General features: G+C 47.6%; 1 protein-coding gene across 1 annotated transcript in view; it reads right to left on the bottom strand.

Annotated features, from left to right (window-relative positions):
- The window catches only part of LOC149326799 (uncharacterized), a 51746-nt gene that overhangs the window by 15175 nt on the left and 21508 nt on the right, over positions 1 to 15063 (bottom strand). Inside the window, exon 2 of the mRNA XM_089562334.1 lies at positions 8672 to 9020. Within this exon, the coding sequence (XP_089418460.1) occupies positions 8672 to 9020 (349 nt within the window). The remainder of the gene's footprint in view (positions 1 to 8671; positions 9021 to 15063) is intronic.

The following is a 15063-nucleotide window of genomic DNA, read 5'->3' as shown; positions in this document are numbered from 1 at the left end:
TATGAGGGGGTAAGAGGCGCCTTTACAGCGTTTCGTCGGCCAAAAACATGCGTCGAGGAAGCAAGGTCTGGGTGCACAAAGACTTGATGGGCTGATGAGCGAGGCGGCACTGCGCGCAGATGATGAAGACAGTCATGTAGGCGTTGAAGGTATTCCAGGGGTTGGGATGAGGGAGCCGAAGGTACGAACAAATCTCCGGAAAGCAGCAGGGAGGTACCGAAGACGAGTTCGGCCGCCCAACAGCCAAGGTCACGACGCAGGACGGCACGTAGGCCTAGGAGCACTACAGGGAGGTGGTCTACCCAGTGCTCGCGATCCAGGCGCGCAGTGAGGGCAGCCTTGAGCTAGCAATGGAGCCGCTCGACCATGCCGTTGGCACAGGGATGGTTGGATGTGGTGCGGCAGTGTTTAGTGCCGAGTAGCCGGGTGAGCGAAGGGAAAAGGGCGCATTCGAACTGGCGGCCGCGATCCGTGGTAACAATGCCGGGGCAGCCGAAGCGGGAAACCCACGTCGAAACGAAGGCTCTGGCAACTGTTTCCGCAGTAATTTCCGGAATTGGCACGGCTTCGGGCCAACGGGTGAAGCGGTCGACCATCGTCAGAATATACTTGTAGCGCTGAGATGGGGGAAGCGGTCCAACCAGGTCAAGATGAATATGGTCAAAGCGCGATCCAGGCGGCAGGAAAGACCGAGGGGGAGTCTTGGTATGGCGTGTCACTTTGGCGGACTGGCAAGCAAGGCACGAGCGGGCCCACTGGCGAACGTCGGTGTTAATGTTCCGCCAGACGTACCGCTGGGTAACGAGGCGCTGTGTGGCTGGAATGCTAGGATGGCAGATGTCGTGAAGGGAATGAAAAATGGCACGACGAAAGGCCTCCGGGATGAACGGTCGCGGTAGAGCCGATGATACGTCACACCAGAGCGATCCGGGCACAAACGGATGAGGCACGAGCTGCAGACGGAGGGCTCGGGGGTGCTCACGCAGGGCGTGCAGCTCAGGGTCTTCAAACTGTGCCCGGGCCAAGGACGGCCAGTCCACAGCAGGTGAAGACACGCCGATGGTGGTAATGCGTGAAAGTGCGTCAGCTGCCTAGTTGTCGGTGCCTTTGATATGTCGAATATCGGTTGTGAACTCCGATATTTAGGCCAGCTGACGAAGTTCACGGGTGACGTACTTCGAAGAGTTCGTACGGAACACATACACCAGAGGCGTATGGTCCGTGAGAACGTAAAAAGGCTGGCCCTCCAAGAAGTGGCGATAGTGCTGGATGGTGGAGTAGATGGCAAGAAGCTCACGGCCAAATACGCTGTAGCAAGTCTCAGCAGGCTGGAGCTTCCGAGAGAATAAACCCAGTGGGTTTATTCTCTCCACCACCAATTCTCTCCACCGCACCAATGGCCACGCTGGAAGCAGCCACCATGATGCGAGTGGGCGCGGAAGTCCTAGGGTGGATGAGGACGACTGAATCGGCGAGGGCTTGTTTTGCAGCCGTGAAAGCGGCCTGAGCTTCGGGAGACCACGAAATCGCAAAGGATGAGGACTTGGTGGTGCGGAGAAGGTCAGTCGGGGGGTGAAGAAGCCCGGCGCAGTGATGGATAAAGCGCCGTGGAAATTCACTAGGCCCAGGAACTCACGGAGCTTGCGTAGGGTAGTTGGTGCTGGGAAGTCCTTAACGGCCTGGACGTGAGAAGGCAATGGACGAATTCCCAGCGCCGAGATGTGGTGGCCCAAGAACTCAAGCTCAGAAGAGCCGAAAACACATTTCTGGGCATTGACGACCAACCCAAACTCTTGGAGGTGTTGAAAGAGTTCCCGGAGGTGACGCTCGTGGTCCTGTGGAGTACGACTCGCGACGAGGATGTCGTCGATGTAGGCAAATACCGCCGGGAGTCCCCGCGTCACTTAAGCAAGGAATCTTTGGAAAGTTTGAGCTGCGTTGCGTAGCCCAAAAGGCATGCGCACGTACTCAAACAGTCCGAAGGGTGTAGTGATGGCCGTCTTCGGAATATCGGCCGGCTCAACAGGGATTTGGTGGCACGCCTTGACAAGGTCCACTTTACTAAAGATCTTGCAGCCGTCCAGATGTCCAGTGAAGTCTTGGATGCGTGGAAGGGGATAGCTGTCGTGGACCGTGTGAGCGTTGAGAGCCCGGTAGTCCCCGCACGGACGCCAGTCACCCGGTTCTTTCTTGGGCACCAGATGGAGTGGTGAGGCCCAAGTGCTGGATGAAGGGCGAATAATACCCAACTGGAGCATGTGGTCGAATTCCCGTTTTGCAATAGCCAGACGCTCACCGAAGGGCGGCGCGGTCGAGCTACGACAGGTGGACTAGGCGTGACAATGTGCTGGGTTATACCGTGCTTGGGTGGCTGATGGAGATTACAAGTCCTCGTGACCTCGGGAAAGTCTGCGACGACTTGGGCGCACGGGCATGACGGAAGCAGAGTTTGGATGCCAGTGGAAGCGACAGCCGATATAACGCCAGTGATGGAAAGGCGCGTCTTGCTGTCGAGGAGACGATGGTGACGCATGCTGACGTCCAGATCAAAGTGCATCAGGAAGTCGGAACCGAGGATGGGTTGATGTACATCGGCGACGATGAAGACCCATTGAAACGTGCGCCGCAGGCCAACGTCCAGAGTGAGGGACCAGAGACCGTATGTGGCGATGGAGGTTGAGTTGGCCGCACGGAGAATAGGTACATGTGACTTGGAAGCACGGTCTGCCTTGGAGGACGGCAGTACGCTGACTTCGGCCCCAGTGTCGACGAGGAAACGCAGGCCAGAAATGCGATTTGTGACGACGAAAAGGCAGCTAGGTTGAAGAGCGAGGTCACACGCCGCCGTCAGTGATCTCGCGGCACGTTTCCCGACCAGTTGCATGATGGAGTGCAGTGGCGAACGCGGTGCTGGAAAGTTCGGTGATACCAGCATAGACGCGGACTGCGAGGACTGGACGAGTGCGGACCACTCGGTGAAGACGAACGGCGGCGAGGTGTTGAGGATAAACCGTGCGGGGCATGAGAGGACGTCCGAAGGGCATCGATAGAAGCGGCCAGCTGATCGATCCGGGCCTCTAACCGTGAAATGACGGAGGTCTCCGGTGGAGAAGAGAGGGCGGCGACGGAAGGAGAAGTCGCGTCGTGGACTCGATCAGCGAGCTGGGCGAGGCTGTCAAGGGCCAAGTTGCTCGCAGCAGCCAAGACGAGGCGGGTGGACTGCGGCGCAAGGTAGCGTCGGGCGGAAGGTCGCCTGAGGGCGGTAGGTTGCTGGTGTCAGTCATGTCTTAGGCCCGAGTCACCACTGTTGAAGATTTGCGGGGTCGCAGCGGAGCACCAGAGCAAGATGACCAGCGTGGCAGGCTTCTAGTTGTTGTTGTTGTTGTTGTAGCCTTTGACAGAATGGCACATACCCACACTGGGGGATCGGCCAAGAATCGGGAGGTAAAGGTTGGTATTCACCTGTAGGTAGTAAAGGCAAAAGGAAAGCACACGGGAGAGGAACACCGGGGGGTCCGAACAGCCCGTACCGTGCGTGTGCTCCGTGCACGCGCTGTCCATCTTTATTTTCCTCTATCGCGGGCTGGTAACGCCGATCCCAGCGCCTGCGCTTTATATCGTCGCCGGGCGCTTGACTGTTAACCTTTGGCGATTTTTTTTCCTGCTGTATGCACACCCTCGGCAAATCACAGATTAGTTTTCAGCGTTGCGTTAAGAAACTTGCCATCGAGTGCAATTTGTACGCAATTAAACGAAATTAGCAAGGGTGGGGGTGGTGAAAAGCATTTATTACAGGTTACACAGAGAGGTAGTTTGGAAGGTGGCCTCTAGTGCGCCACCCCCCTCAAAATACTAGGTGCGGTCCCTATTCCGGGACCCCATTTGACTCTACCGCCGCTCGGGTACGCCGGACCATGGCCTGTTGGGCCGGAAGGTCGTGGCAGCCGAGCAGGGCCGCCTCCCAGTCCTCTCGGGTTGGGCTGGGGTGGGGGGTGAGGGAAGGATTTTTCTGGCATGCCCACACCATATGGTAGCTGTCAGCCACCTCCGTACAGTATGGGCAGAGGCCGGAAAAGGAGGGGTCGAAGTGTTTCATGACTGCCGGGCACAGCAATGTATTTGTAAAAAGTCTTATAAAAAGACGCTCACCTGCTTTTCCCAGCCCCGTGAGGGTGGTCGGGTACTTGCGGTGAGAGTCTTGATAGTGATTGACTATATTTTGAAATTTTAAAAGGGGTTCGCTGTCCAGATCCGAATCGGTAAGGTCATCGCCAGGGGCCCGGGAAGTGAGTGCGCGGGCGGCTGCGTCTGCAGCCTCGTTACCTGGTAGGCCTTGGTGGCCCGGAGTCCAGACTAAGTAGCGGAGCGTAGGATCTCGGTCCCGTGCCGCGTTCCGAAGTATTCGATAAGCTGTGAGGGAGACCCAACCCAGCTCGTAATTTCGACAAGCTCCTTGCGAGTCTGAGAGGATATATTGCGTCTGAGGGTGAGAGGCCGCCAGGGCGATGGCTACCTCCTCAGCGTGAGTTGCGCTGGGAGCTTTGAAAGGGAGCAGCAGTTGACAATTGGTAGCGAGGTGCTAGAAGTAGTAAGAGAATATGTCTACTTAGGGCAGCTAGTGACCGCTGATCCGAATCATGAGAGGGAAATAACTGAAAATATTAGAGTGGGGTGGAGCGCATATGCCAGGTTCTCTCAGATCATGAATGGCAGTTTACCAATATCCCTCAACAGGAAAGTTTACAACAGCTGTATCTTACCGGTACTCCCCTATGCACTCTAAGAACTAAAGGAGTGCGGGGAACTGCTTTCGATGGAGTATGCGCTTGTCCCATATTTCACTCCTTTTTCCAGAGTCGCCGCACTCCTGCAAGGCGCACTCCCTCTGCAGGAGTAGAGACACTCCTTTATTACGAATGGCTGGGGAAAAAAATAAGCTGCGCCGGAGCGAGGATTCGAACCGCAGATCTGCATTGCGAGCCGAGTGCGCGACCTCTCGCCTAAGTTTGCTTTTTTTTTCAACATGGTATTTATTACAGTGATGTAATGTTCTCTGTACCTGAACTATATACAAGCCATTATGAAAACTGTTAAACAATACATGTTGAAAAGACCATGCACTAGAAAAGGGGCAATGCAGAGCACATCACTAATAGTGAGTGCCACTCCGGTTCGTACTCAGTCGGGGCATACACGTCTCTTAGATGAACAACCATTCCACTGAAGTGATCCTTTGTAGACACAACAGGCACAGTGTCTGTCCATCATGCGAGTTTTCCAAAGGCTGTGCAGTCCAATCAGAAAGAACATGTCCAGGGGTTCATCAACAAATGCCAGCGCAGTGAGATAGCGAACAGAATGTGGAGTCAGATGAATTCTTTTTTTAAATGTGCGTTGCAAGATATCCCAGAAGAGTACTGCATCTTTGCAACTGATGAAACAATGCTCAATTGTTTCTGGTTCATCACAAAGGCGGCAATTAACGGTAGACACAAAAATGCCCTTTTTCTCTTACCATGTTCTAACGGGCAACGTACCGGTGTGTAACTTAAAGAAAAAGGTCTTTGTACACGGCGAGACTGGCATCTTACCTACTCTTTTGAGTACGTCATGCCCCGGTAAACCAAAATACAGAGAGCGGTACATGGGCGGAGGGAAGAGTATACTAATCAAATCCTTATACAACTTTTTCCTCGACACTAAAAAAAGGAACTCAGGAGAAAAACGAACAAGTAGGAAACGGACAGCCAAATACACCTCTTGATTATGCCCCACAAACACGGTCGGTCACAAACATTGGAAGACACAATGAGTTTGGGTAAAACATGAACTAAATTTGTTTGCAGGAATGAACGTACTATTGGGTGTGTAGTGTCACGGAAAAACATGAAACGTGACTCTATCTGTCGTACATACAGGTGAATTAGACCAAGGCCGCCAGCGCTTACAGGCCGAAAAAGGTCATCACTCCTCATGGATTCAAAAGACGAATCCCACACAAAAGTAGCGAAAACCCTGTGAAAACGCTGGATAGGAAGTCTTGCGCAATGAATAATTTGCAGTACATAATATATTTTAGTGGCGAGAAACAGATTACAGGCGGTCGCCGTGCCAAAAATTGAGAGGCCATGGGGGACAAACGTTTGAGCATAGCGCTGAAGAGTTGACACGCGGTCTTTCCAATAATCTGCGCTATGCTTATAGGCACTATAAGGGACGCCAAGGTACTTTGGTGGCCTGCATGTCCATGTTATACCAGCATATTCAGCAGGTGTCGTACCCCAGCTACCAAACCAAATACCGCAACTCTTAGAGCGATTAATCCGACTTCCTGACACCGAACCAAAGTCCTCCGTTAAACGAATAACCTCATCGATGCTTGGCTTATCAGTACACAAAAACGCAAGGTCATCTGCATAAGCCAATACCTTCAGTTCGTGGCCCATTATTCGGAAACCATTGACAGCTCTACTCCAAGTGGCTCCAAGTATAATGCGAACAGGAGCGGAGACAGTGGGCACCCTCGTTTCACCGAAGACTGAATTGGGACTGGTTGCGAGAGACAGCCATTAACAATCAAGCGCTAAGTTTTCGACGAGTGGTACAGCTTTTGAATAGTTATATATGCTTACATTTTGTGTTCAGCGGAAGTTTCGTGCGTATATGTCGCGAGTTGTGTTCTCCAAATTCGTAGGTCACTGGCTGGTTAGAGTTGATACAGCTCAGTAAATGATGAAACACTAAAGGCAACATCTGAAAGCCACGAAAAATCTTTACTCGAGAGCAATTTCATGGTGCACGGTACGTTAACTCGCCTTCGCGGACGAGTGAACTGGTGTCCTGATGCACTATTATTCGTATTAAAATGATGTGTAGCTTCCCTGGAGCACTCGTCGAGTATTCATACCGTAGTAACAATGCAATATAAAGTGGTTGGACTAATGTTTCGCTGTCGACCGCGAAGGTTTACGGGATCTGACAGAAGTGTTTTCTTTTAACAGAAGCATCGCTCGTTTCTGCGAACCGCTTTTCCTTGGAGGTCGCTGTGTTGAAATAGATGTTGCAAAATGTGAATGGCGGTTTCGAAGGGCATAACATATATTCACACAGCAATAAACTAATGTTTAGGATCAATTGCGACTGTTACCATGACAGTCTCTCCTTATACGCATTCTACGGGAGTGCATGACTTCGCTGAATGGTATACACTATTCAGAACCCCGTGGCGGTCGCATTTCGATGAAAGCGAAACGCCAAAGCCTCATTCACTGCGCGATGTTAGTGTACTTCGCTTTGGGATGTCGCGATGTCAGTGCAATCGCTTTGGGACATAAAATTCAAGCTGTATAGCTTTCCTTTGTAGCCGTATGGCTGCGCTTGGGTGGATGCCAATGAGTAATTACTCCCTTATTACAAATCTACTCCACCTTGGAGGATTCCCCTAAACATTTGACCAAAATTCATTGAAATCAAATCAAATATCCTGTATGAATGCAACGCAATAATCTCCAAAGTGTACACTGCACGTATCGGTTATGTGCAAGGTCTGGCTCTGTAGGCGGAGCACAGCGCACTTTCTTGTTTGGTTGTTCTTGCTTATCACAAGTTTGCATGAGATGCGAGTCACAGGTCACTATATATATCGCTCCGCTGCAGTACAAAAGCTAAGAAAATAAACAACCTCCAACTCCCTCAGGCCCTAGATTGAGTGCACTCGCAGTTTTACTCTTTACCGAAGGAGGCGTTTCACTCCTTCGGAAATTTGCGCTGAGTAAACTGCTGCTAAAGAGAGTTCAGTAGCCGGTATACTCTATAATAGAGAGTATCAGTTCTTAGACTCTGGGCAGAAACGTGGAGGCTAACAAAGAGGGTTCACCTTAAGTTAAGGACAATGCAGCGAGCTATGGAAAGAATGATAGGTGTAACGTTAAGAGATCGGAAGCGGGCGTTGTGGGTGAGGGAACAAACGCGGGTTAATGACATCTTAGTTGAAATGAAGAGGAAGAAATGGGCTTGGGCAGGGCATGTAATGCGAAGGCAAGATAACCGCTGGTCCTTAAGGGTAACGGAATGGATTCCAAGAGAAAGCAAACGTATCAGGGGACGGCAGAAAGTTAGGTGGGCGGATGAGATTAAGAAGTTTGCGGGGATACAGTGGCGGCAACTGACAAAGGACAGGGTTAATTGGAGAGACATGGTAGAGGCCTTTGCCCTGCAGTGGGTGTAGTCAGGCTGATGATGATGATCCATACATACATACATACATACATACATACATGCATACATGCATACATGCATACATACATACATACGTACACACGTACATACATACATACATACATACATACATACATACATACATACATACATACATACATACATACATACATACATACATACATACATACATACATACACACACACACACACACACACATACATACATACATACATACATACATACATACATACATACATACATACATACATACATACATACATACATACATACATACATACATACATACATACATACATACAGATCTGCGTCAACTGGTTGCAATCTTAAATCAAAGGAGAACTTCAAGCACTGGAATTATGTGGCTTACCTCCACCTTGAACAGTTTTTGAATTGTGTGACGTAGTGGAAAAGCTTTCCCCTGATACTCACTCGTTGATCTGCAGTGATACCCTTGCGGCGTTCACCGCGGCGTACAGGTAGACCACCATGTGGCCTATTCCGACAGGCGTCACCAGTGCCGTGTAGTTCACGCCAAGTCGTTCGGCTCCGATGTCCACGTTGACGCCCAGCGTGCCTTCGTCTGCCCAGACGAAGTTCGCTCCTGTCCGCCTCAGTGATCGCAAACCTCTCAGGGATCCCTCGACCAGCACCACTCGGCCGAAAAACGAGAAATCCACCATCTGGTCAGGTAGGGCCAGGGGGTCTAGTTCGAATGAAGCAGCGCCGTACCGGAGCAGTTTTGTGAATGTGTCGCCCTTTGGCCCGTTTGTGGCACTTCCTGCGAAAAGGAGGAAAGTGCATGTGATATAGCGAGTATCATTGCAGGATATTGGCTTTCATGTTTGAGGCCCACCTATCTGCTAGGTTAGTATCTTTACCACAGCAGGGGCAGAAAAATTAGACACGGCTCAGTTGATAAAGTTGAAATTAAAATCCTTATTTGGCGACCAATTTTACACATCTCTAGGGTGCTGTCGAAATCGCATAGCAGTGTCTGACTAGTCATGGCATGCCTAAAAGAAAGCTGGCCATACAAAGCACATAAACTAGTGCGCCCGATCAAACTTACGTAGCGTACACCTAACAATATCATTTGAGCAAACACACTCTCGAAATGTCCAAAGCAAAGCAAAGCATAAAGCGTTGACAAGAAATGTCTGACTTTTAGCGGAGAATGAAGGGAGCAGCAGAACTGAAGGTGACAGAACACAGCTCTAATAAACCTTCAGATATTATTGATAGACCACCTGCATGCATACAGAAATCGTTATTTGAAATATAAAGGAAATACATTATTAAAGCATTACAAAGAGCATTATAAATCCTCTGTCCACAGGGAGTTTCAAAAATCTGGTCCTAGTGGTGTCTAAGATAATTGCTTCCTTTTTTGTGAGCGATATTTACCCCTTCCTCACATAACTGCTACCAGCATTTTCAGTTTCAATGCCATCGATTATTTCCCTTCAAAGTTGATAATACATTGCTCAAACCAGCACGTTTTTAAAGCGCTGGATGCCTGCTACGGTATTTCCAAACGCGCTCAATCACATTGCTACCTCCCATCCTTTACATATCTTTGGCATGGTCCGTTAACCTCTCATTAGGCACATCCCTCTCTGGCCTATGTGCCGTTTACCATAGTAGAAGTAGAAAGCATTTATTGATAATTAAATAATGACGAGGTCTGCTGCAGATGGCGGCCGTATTAAAGGGCTGCAGTGGTCTTGGCTGCCTCTCTTGCCTTCCATAACAGGTCACGCTGGATCGTCAGATCAGAGCTGGATAGAGGGGCCTCCCACTGTTCCTTCGTGTAGTGCGTTTGCAGATTGTCTGGTTTTTCGCCCATGCAGCCCCACGTGATGTGGTGTGCTGTGGGTCCCTCGTCTCACCACGGGCATGTTTAGTGTTCAGGGAATATTATGCGATATTTATCTAAACTTAGAAATTGTTGGTTTGGAGTTGCGTCCAGTTCCCAGCCTCCTTTGCTTTCGGCCTCTTGTATGGTGGTGGGAGGAGTTGACGAATTGACCGAAATTATTCTAAGCTTGTGTTGTACGCTGTAAGGTATTGGTGTGATGTCCAGTTGGGAGGCGTGATTCGGTGTGTAGCGAGCTTGGTTTGTATGTCCTCGAGCTATGCTATCCACGACTTCGTTGCCCTCGAGTCCCCAGTGCGCTGGTATTCAGGTGATTTGGTTTGTGCGATGGGTCAGAGGAGCTACTCCAGTTCACTTATTTGTGCAGCCTCTTATGCACTCGTCCTTCTAAGAGGAGCCTGAATGACGCCTGCGAGTCTGTGATTCTGTGTTGTTCTCGGTTCGTGGCATCCCCATGATGAATGGCTCGTGCAATCGCTGCGGTTTCTGCCTCCGTGTCTGCAAGTTCTATGACTGTAATACTCGTGATTTCTTGGTGATTAGCATTCACTACGGCCGCCACTGCTGTAAGTCTTGACTTGTATGGGTACATAGCTGCGTCTACGTATACTGCCGTAGCGCACCGTCCCACTGTTTGGTGAATGTAGTCTATCCGGGATTTTCTTCTAGCTTCGCTTGTGTAGGCTCACATATTCTTCGGTATTGGAGTTACGTGCACCCACTCCCTGTATTCTGGTGATAGATTCATTGTGCACTGAGTAAGCTGCAGGTCTGCAGGATAACCTACTTCAGTGAATATGTGCCTGCCTGTCTCTGCTCTGAGAAGGCGCTCTCTAAGATAGCAGGACGGCTTCGTGTACCTATTCCAAGATGTTGCGAATGCCTAATGTCTGTCGTTTTCTGTGTAGGGTGATAGACCCAGGGCGTTCTTGTATGCTGTACTGATCATTGCGGTGAGTTTGCTTAGTTCTTCCTTGAGGTGAGGGACGAACAGTAGGCCGTATGACACTCTGCTTATGACCAGTGCCTGCACTAGTCTGATCTTTTCTTCCTCTCTCATTCTTTTTCGTGTCCTTGCCACTCTGCGTATCATTCTTGTGGTTGTCTACGAAATCCCCTGTCTTGCGGGCGCTCCTACATAAGTAAGACGGGCAGGTGCCTGAATAAGCGAACGAGGGAACATGAGAGAAACGTAGAGCAGAAAAAGGAAGGCACACATCTAACTAAGCACATTAATAAGTGCCCGTCCCGCAATTGTGAGGTATGCTTCACTTATGTGCGCATTCTGTGCAAAAGCAATGATACTAATGCTAGGAAGGTGATAGAAGCGTTTTTTATCAAAAAGAAAGGCAACTTGTGCGTGAGCGACACATCAGTTGTATTGTATAAGAGTGAAAAGAAATTCCTGGGGCACGCCTTATCATGTCGTTCCTGAGCTTTAGGTGACCCACCTGCGCATGTGACGACAAGCTATACAAGTACGTTTCGTACATGCAGTAAAATCAGTTGGAAGTTGGCGCTTTGTCCTGTCACCTACGTATGTGCCTTGTCTGTTTTTTGCGCCTTAAAACTATTTAATTATAAACCAAAACCAACTAGCCAAGCAGCAAGTGCTCTTAGACATTCTTGTGACTTGAGTGCTCGACGTGTTCAGTAGTCAAGTCATCTTTATTTTCAACATCACAAGGATGCTAGGGGCGCAGCCAAAAAGCCTATTAAAGGCTTGACGAGGGGCTGCGCCCCGTACAAAAACTTGGTAACTTCGGCGTAAGAGTGGACTATGCAATGAAAAATATTTTTAACACAAACAACAGGGCGAAATGGCACTTTCACATAATGTTTAACTAAAGACTGTAGAAAAGGTGACATAGGATTGCGGCAAAGAAGAAAAAACATACACGCAGTGTGGAAAACATAATTACAGAAATGCACACTTTCAGTGAGGTAATAAAAATAATAATAGTGTTATCTGCACACTATAACTATTGGATTGTGTTTAGAAGAAGAGGCAAGGTGTAACTAATGCTCTGCCGTCCGTAATTTGTTCGGGTTTGTGGAATGACGAAATGATTTTTTGTACGAGTGCTGTAATTGTGAGACTTGCGTTCAAGTCTGTAGAGTTCCTTGAAGAAGATAGCTGTGTTTTTGGCTGTAGTCCTGTAGCGCCTTAATAAGGTTTGTTTATATTGCTGCGGGATAGGAATTATATTCATTTTACGAAAAATCGCTTCTGTTGGTGCGTCTCGAGAAACGTTGACGATGATTCTAAGGGCTCGTTTTTGTAATCTGTGAAGCTTGCTAACATTCGAAAAGGTGGTGGTCCCCCAAACCAAAAAGCAGTATCCTATAACAGAAGAAAATAGGGACTGAAAGATAATTTTTTTTACACATTGCGGTAAACAATACCGAAGCCTGGAAAGAATACCCACTACCTTAGCTATTTTGTTAATCGTAGTATCTATATGTTTATTCCATGATAAATGTTCATTGAAATACACTCCAAGACTTTTAAATTCCGAGACAAGCTCAATTTTTACCGAACCTAGCCACAGCGAATATCCCAGGAAATCAATGATCCTATTTCTGGGACGGAAAAGCATTGCTTTTGTTTTTTTGGTATTCATTTCCAAGGAGTTAATGGCTGTCCATTCATGGAGGGAAAGCAAACACTGATTCGCCTGCCCAAAGAGATCATATACATTAGTTGATTTAAAAAATAGGCTGGTGTCATCAGCATACATTATAAATGTGCATTGGTTATCTAGACTAGTAACATCATTTATGTAAAGATTAAATAGCAGTGGACCCAATATGCTGCCTTGAGGAACACCAGCTCGTAGAGGCTGTATATCGGAAAGCTGATTGTCAATCTTGACCTGCTGACAACGGAAGGTTAAGTAAGATCGGATTAACTGAAGAAAGACGCCCCGAAAACCGTATATGTCTAGCTTGGCTATTAAAGTCTCATAGTTGATCCGGTCGAACGCTTTTGAAAAATCAACGAAAATGCCCAGAACAAGCTCCCTCTTTTCAAATGATTCCAGTATTAATTCTTTCTGCACAAGAAGGGCGCTCTCTGTCGACCTGCCTTCTCTGAAACCATGCTGACATGTAGTTATTAGGTTGTGTTTTTTACTAAAGCTAGCAATACGTTTAAACATCACCTTTTCTAGACATTTTGAGAAGACGGGAAGTATCGATATTGGACGATAGTTAGAGAGGTCGTTTCTGTCACCGCTTTTATAGATAACAGAAACCCTAGCCATTTGCATCCGCTTTGGAAATACTCCTTTTTCTAGGCAGATATTGAATATGTACTCTAATACTTGGCTGATAATATCAATGACATATTTAAAGGGTTGCACCTGGAAGCCATCTATATCACGAGACCTGCTATTACGAAGGGTTGCGAAGTGACTTTGAATCTCATGCTTATCTGTCGGGGACAGAAAGGCAGTTTCAGGGGTACGGAATTTTAGATATTCTGCAGAGCGTTGATCATGAGCACTCCTGACAAGTGAAACAAAGTGATCGTTGAAGCGATTGGCCAGCTGCCTTCCGGATAACGCACAGTCGCCTATTGTGATCGATGTACAAGTTTGGGGGTCTCTTTGAGGGTTTAAGATATTGTTAATTTCCTTCCAAACAAGATCGCTTCGTCTTACTGTATTGGAGTTGAATAGCTTATTCATGTAGTCTTTCTTTGCTTGGCGAAGAAATGATGTTACCTGGTTTCTAAAATTTTTAAAAGCTTTAAGGTCATCGGGAGCTCTTGAAGAAAGGAAACGGCTGTAGAGTTTGTTTTTCTTTGTTATCATTTCGAGGCAGTCTCTGTTGATCCACGGTTTACGAGCTTTCCTTGGCTTTTTGCAAGTTCTTTCAGGAAAACACTCTAAATATATGCTTGTAATTATCTTTACGAAACTATCGTACGCTAGATCTGGATCATTAATTTCGTACACGCACTTCCAGGACACTTCCTTAAGTTTGGCTCTGAATAGTTCTAAGGTATCTGGGTTTATCGTTTGGTATGTTTGAACTATTTGCTTCTTTCGTTGACGCTTGTTCACACGATCAGCAAAGAGAAAAATTGGTAAGTGATCACTCAGTTGAGCACAGATTACACCAGATTGTGTGAATGTACACTGAACATTGGTGATAAAAACATCGATAGATGAGCCTGCATGCATTCTTGTTGGCTCCAAGATGACGTTTCGAAAACCGTTACAATCCAAAACCATATTTAATTCACGCTGTTCATGAGATAAAGTTAAAGAATCTATATTGATGTCGCCACCTAATATCAGGTTCAGCCCATTGTCAGTTATCCAGGACAAAAAATCGTCAAGAAACAAAAGAAAAGAAGACACATTTCCACCGGGAGGACGATAAACCACTGAAAACACATTTGAGCCACAGCTATAAGAAAGTATTTCATAGTCGTCCACTACCATGGAGAAGCGAGAAATAACACTGTCATTAAAAGATTTGTTTAACATTAACATCACACCACCTCCTTTCTTATTAACTCGATGCTGGGAAAATGTATTGTGATCGTCGAGGGTTAGAACTTCTTCATCATCTCGATACCAAGTTTCTGTTATCATAATTACGTCAAATGAGAATTTTAGCGACTTGAGAAAAGTAAAGACCTCATCTTCTTTGTTGCGTAATGACTGAGCATTCAAATGAAAGAAAGAAGTGACATTTTTGTTTTTCGAATGTAAATTAGAAACATCAGCGGGCAAGAAGAGCTGCGTGGCCATGATGAAGTGAAACAAAATCAAAGGGAAACGTACTTTCCTTAAACTATTTTATCTAGGTCACCTACACAGGCAATGCGGATCGCATCGGACGATTCATCCTTTCTCGCGAAAATGCGTCCATTTCTCGTCCAGACGAATTTCCATTTTTTCTCCTTTTTTCGAGTGACAGTCATTCCCAG

This window comes from Amblyomma mixtum, chromosome 10 (genome assembly GCF_055824585.1).
Source record: "Amblyomma mixtum isolate Tamu chromosome 10, ASM5582458v1, whole genome shotgun sequence".
NCBI classification, from domain to species: domain Eukaryota; kingdom Metazoa; phylum Arthropoda; class Arachnida; order Ixodida; family Ixodidae; genus Amblyomma; species Amblyomma mixtum.
The sequence above is the reverse complement of the archived record's forward strand: the minus strand, read 5'-3'. Positions and strand labels throughout refer to the sequence as shown.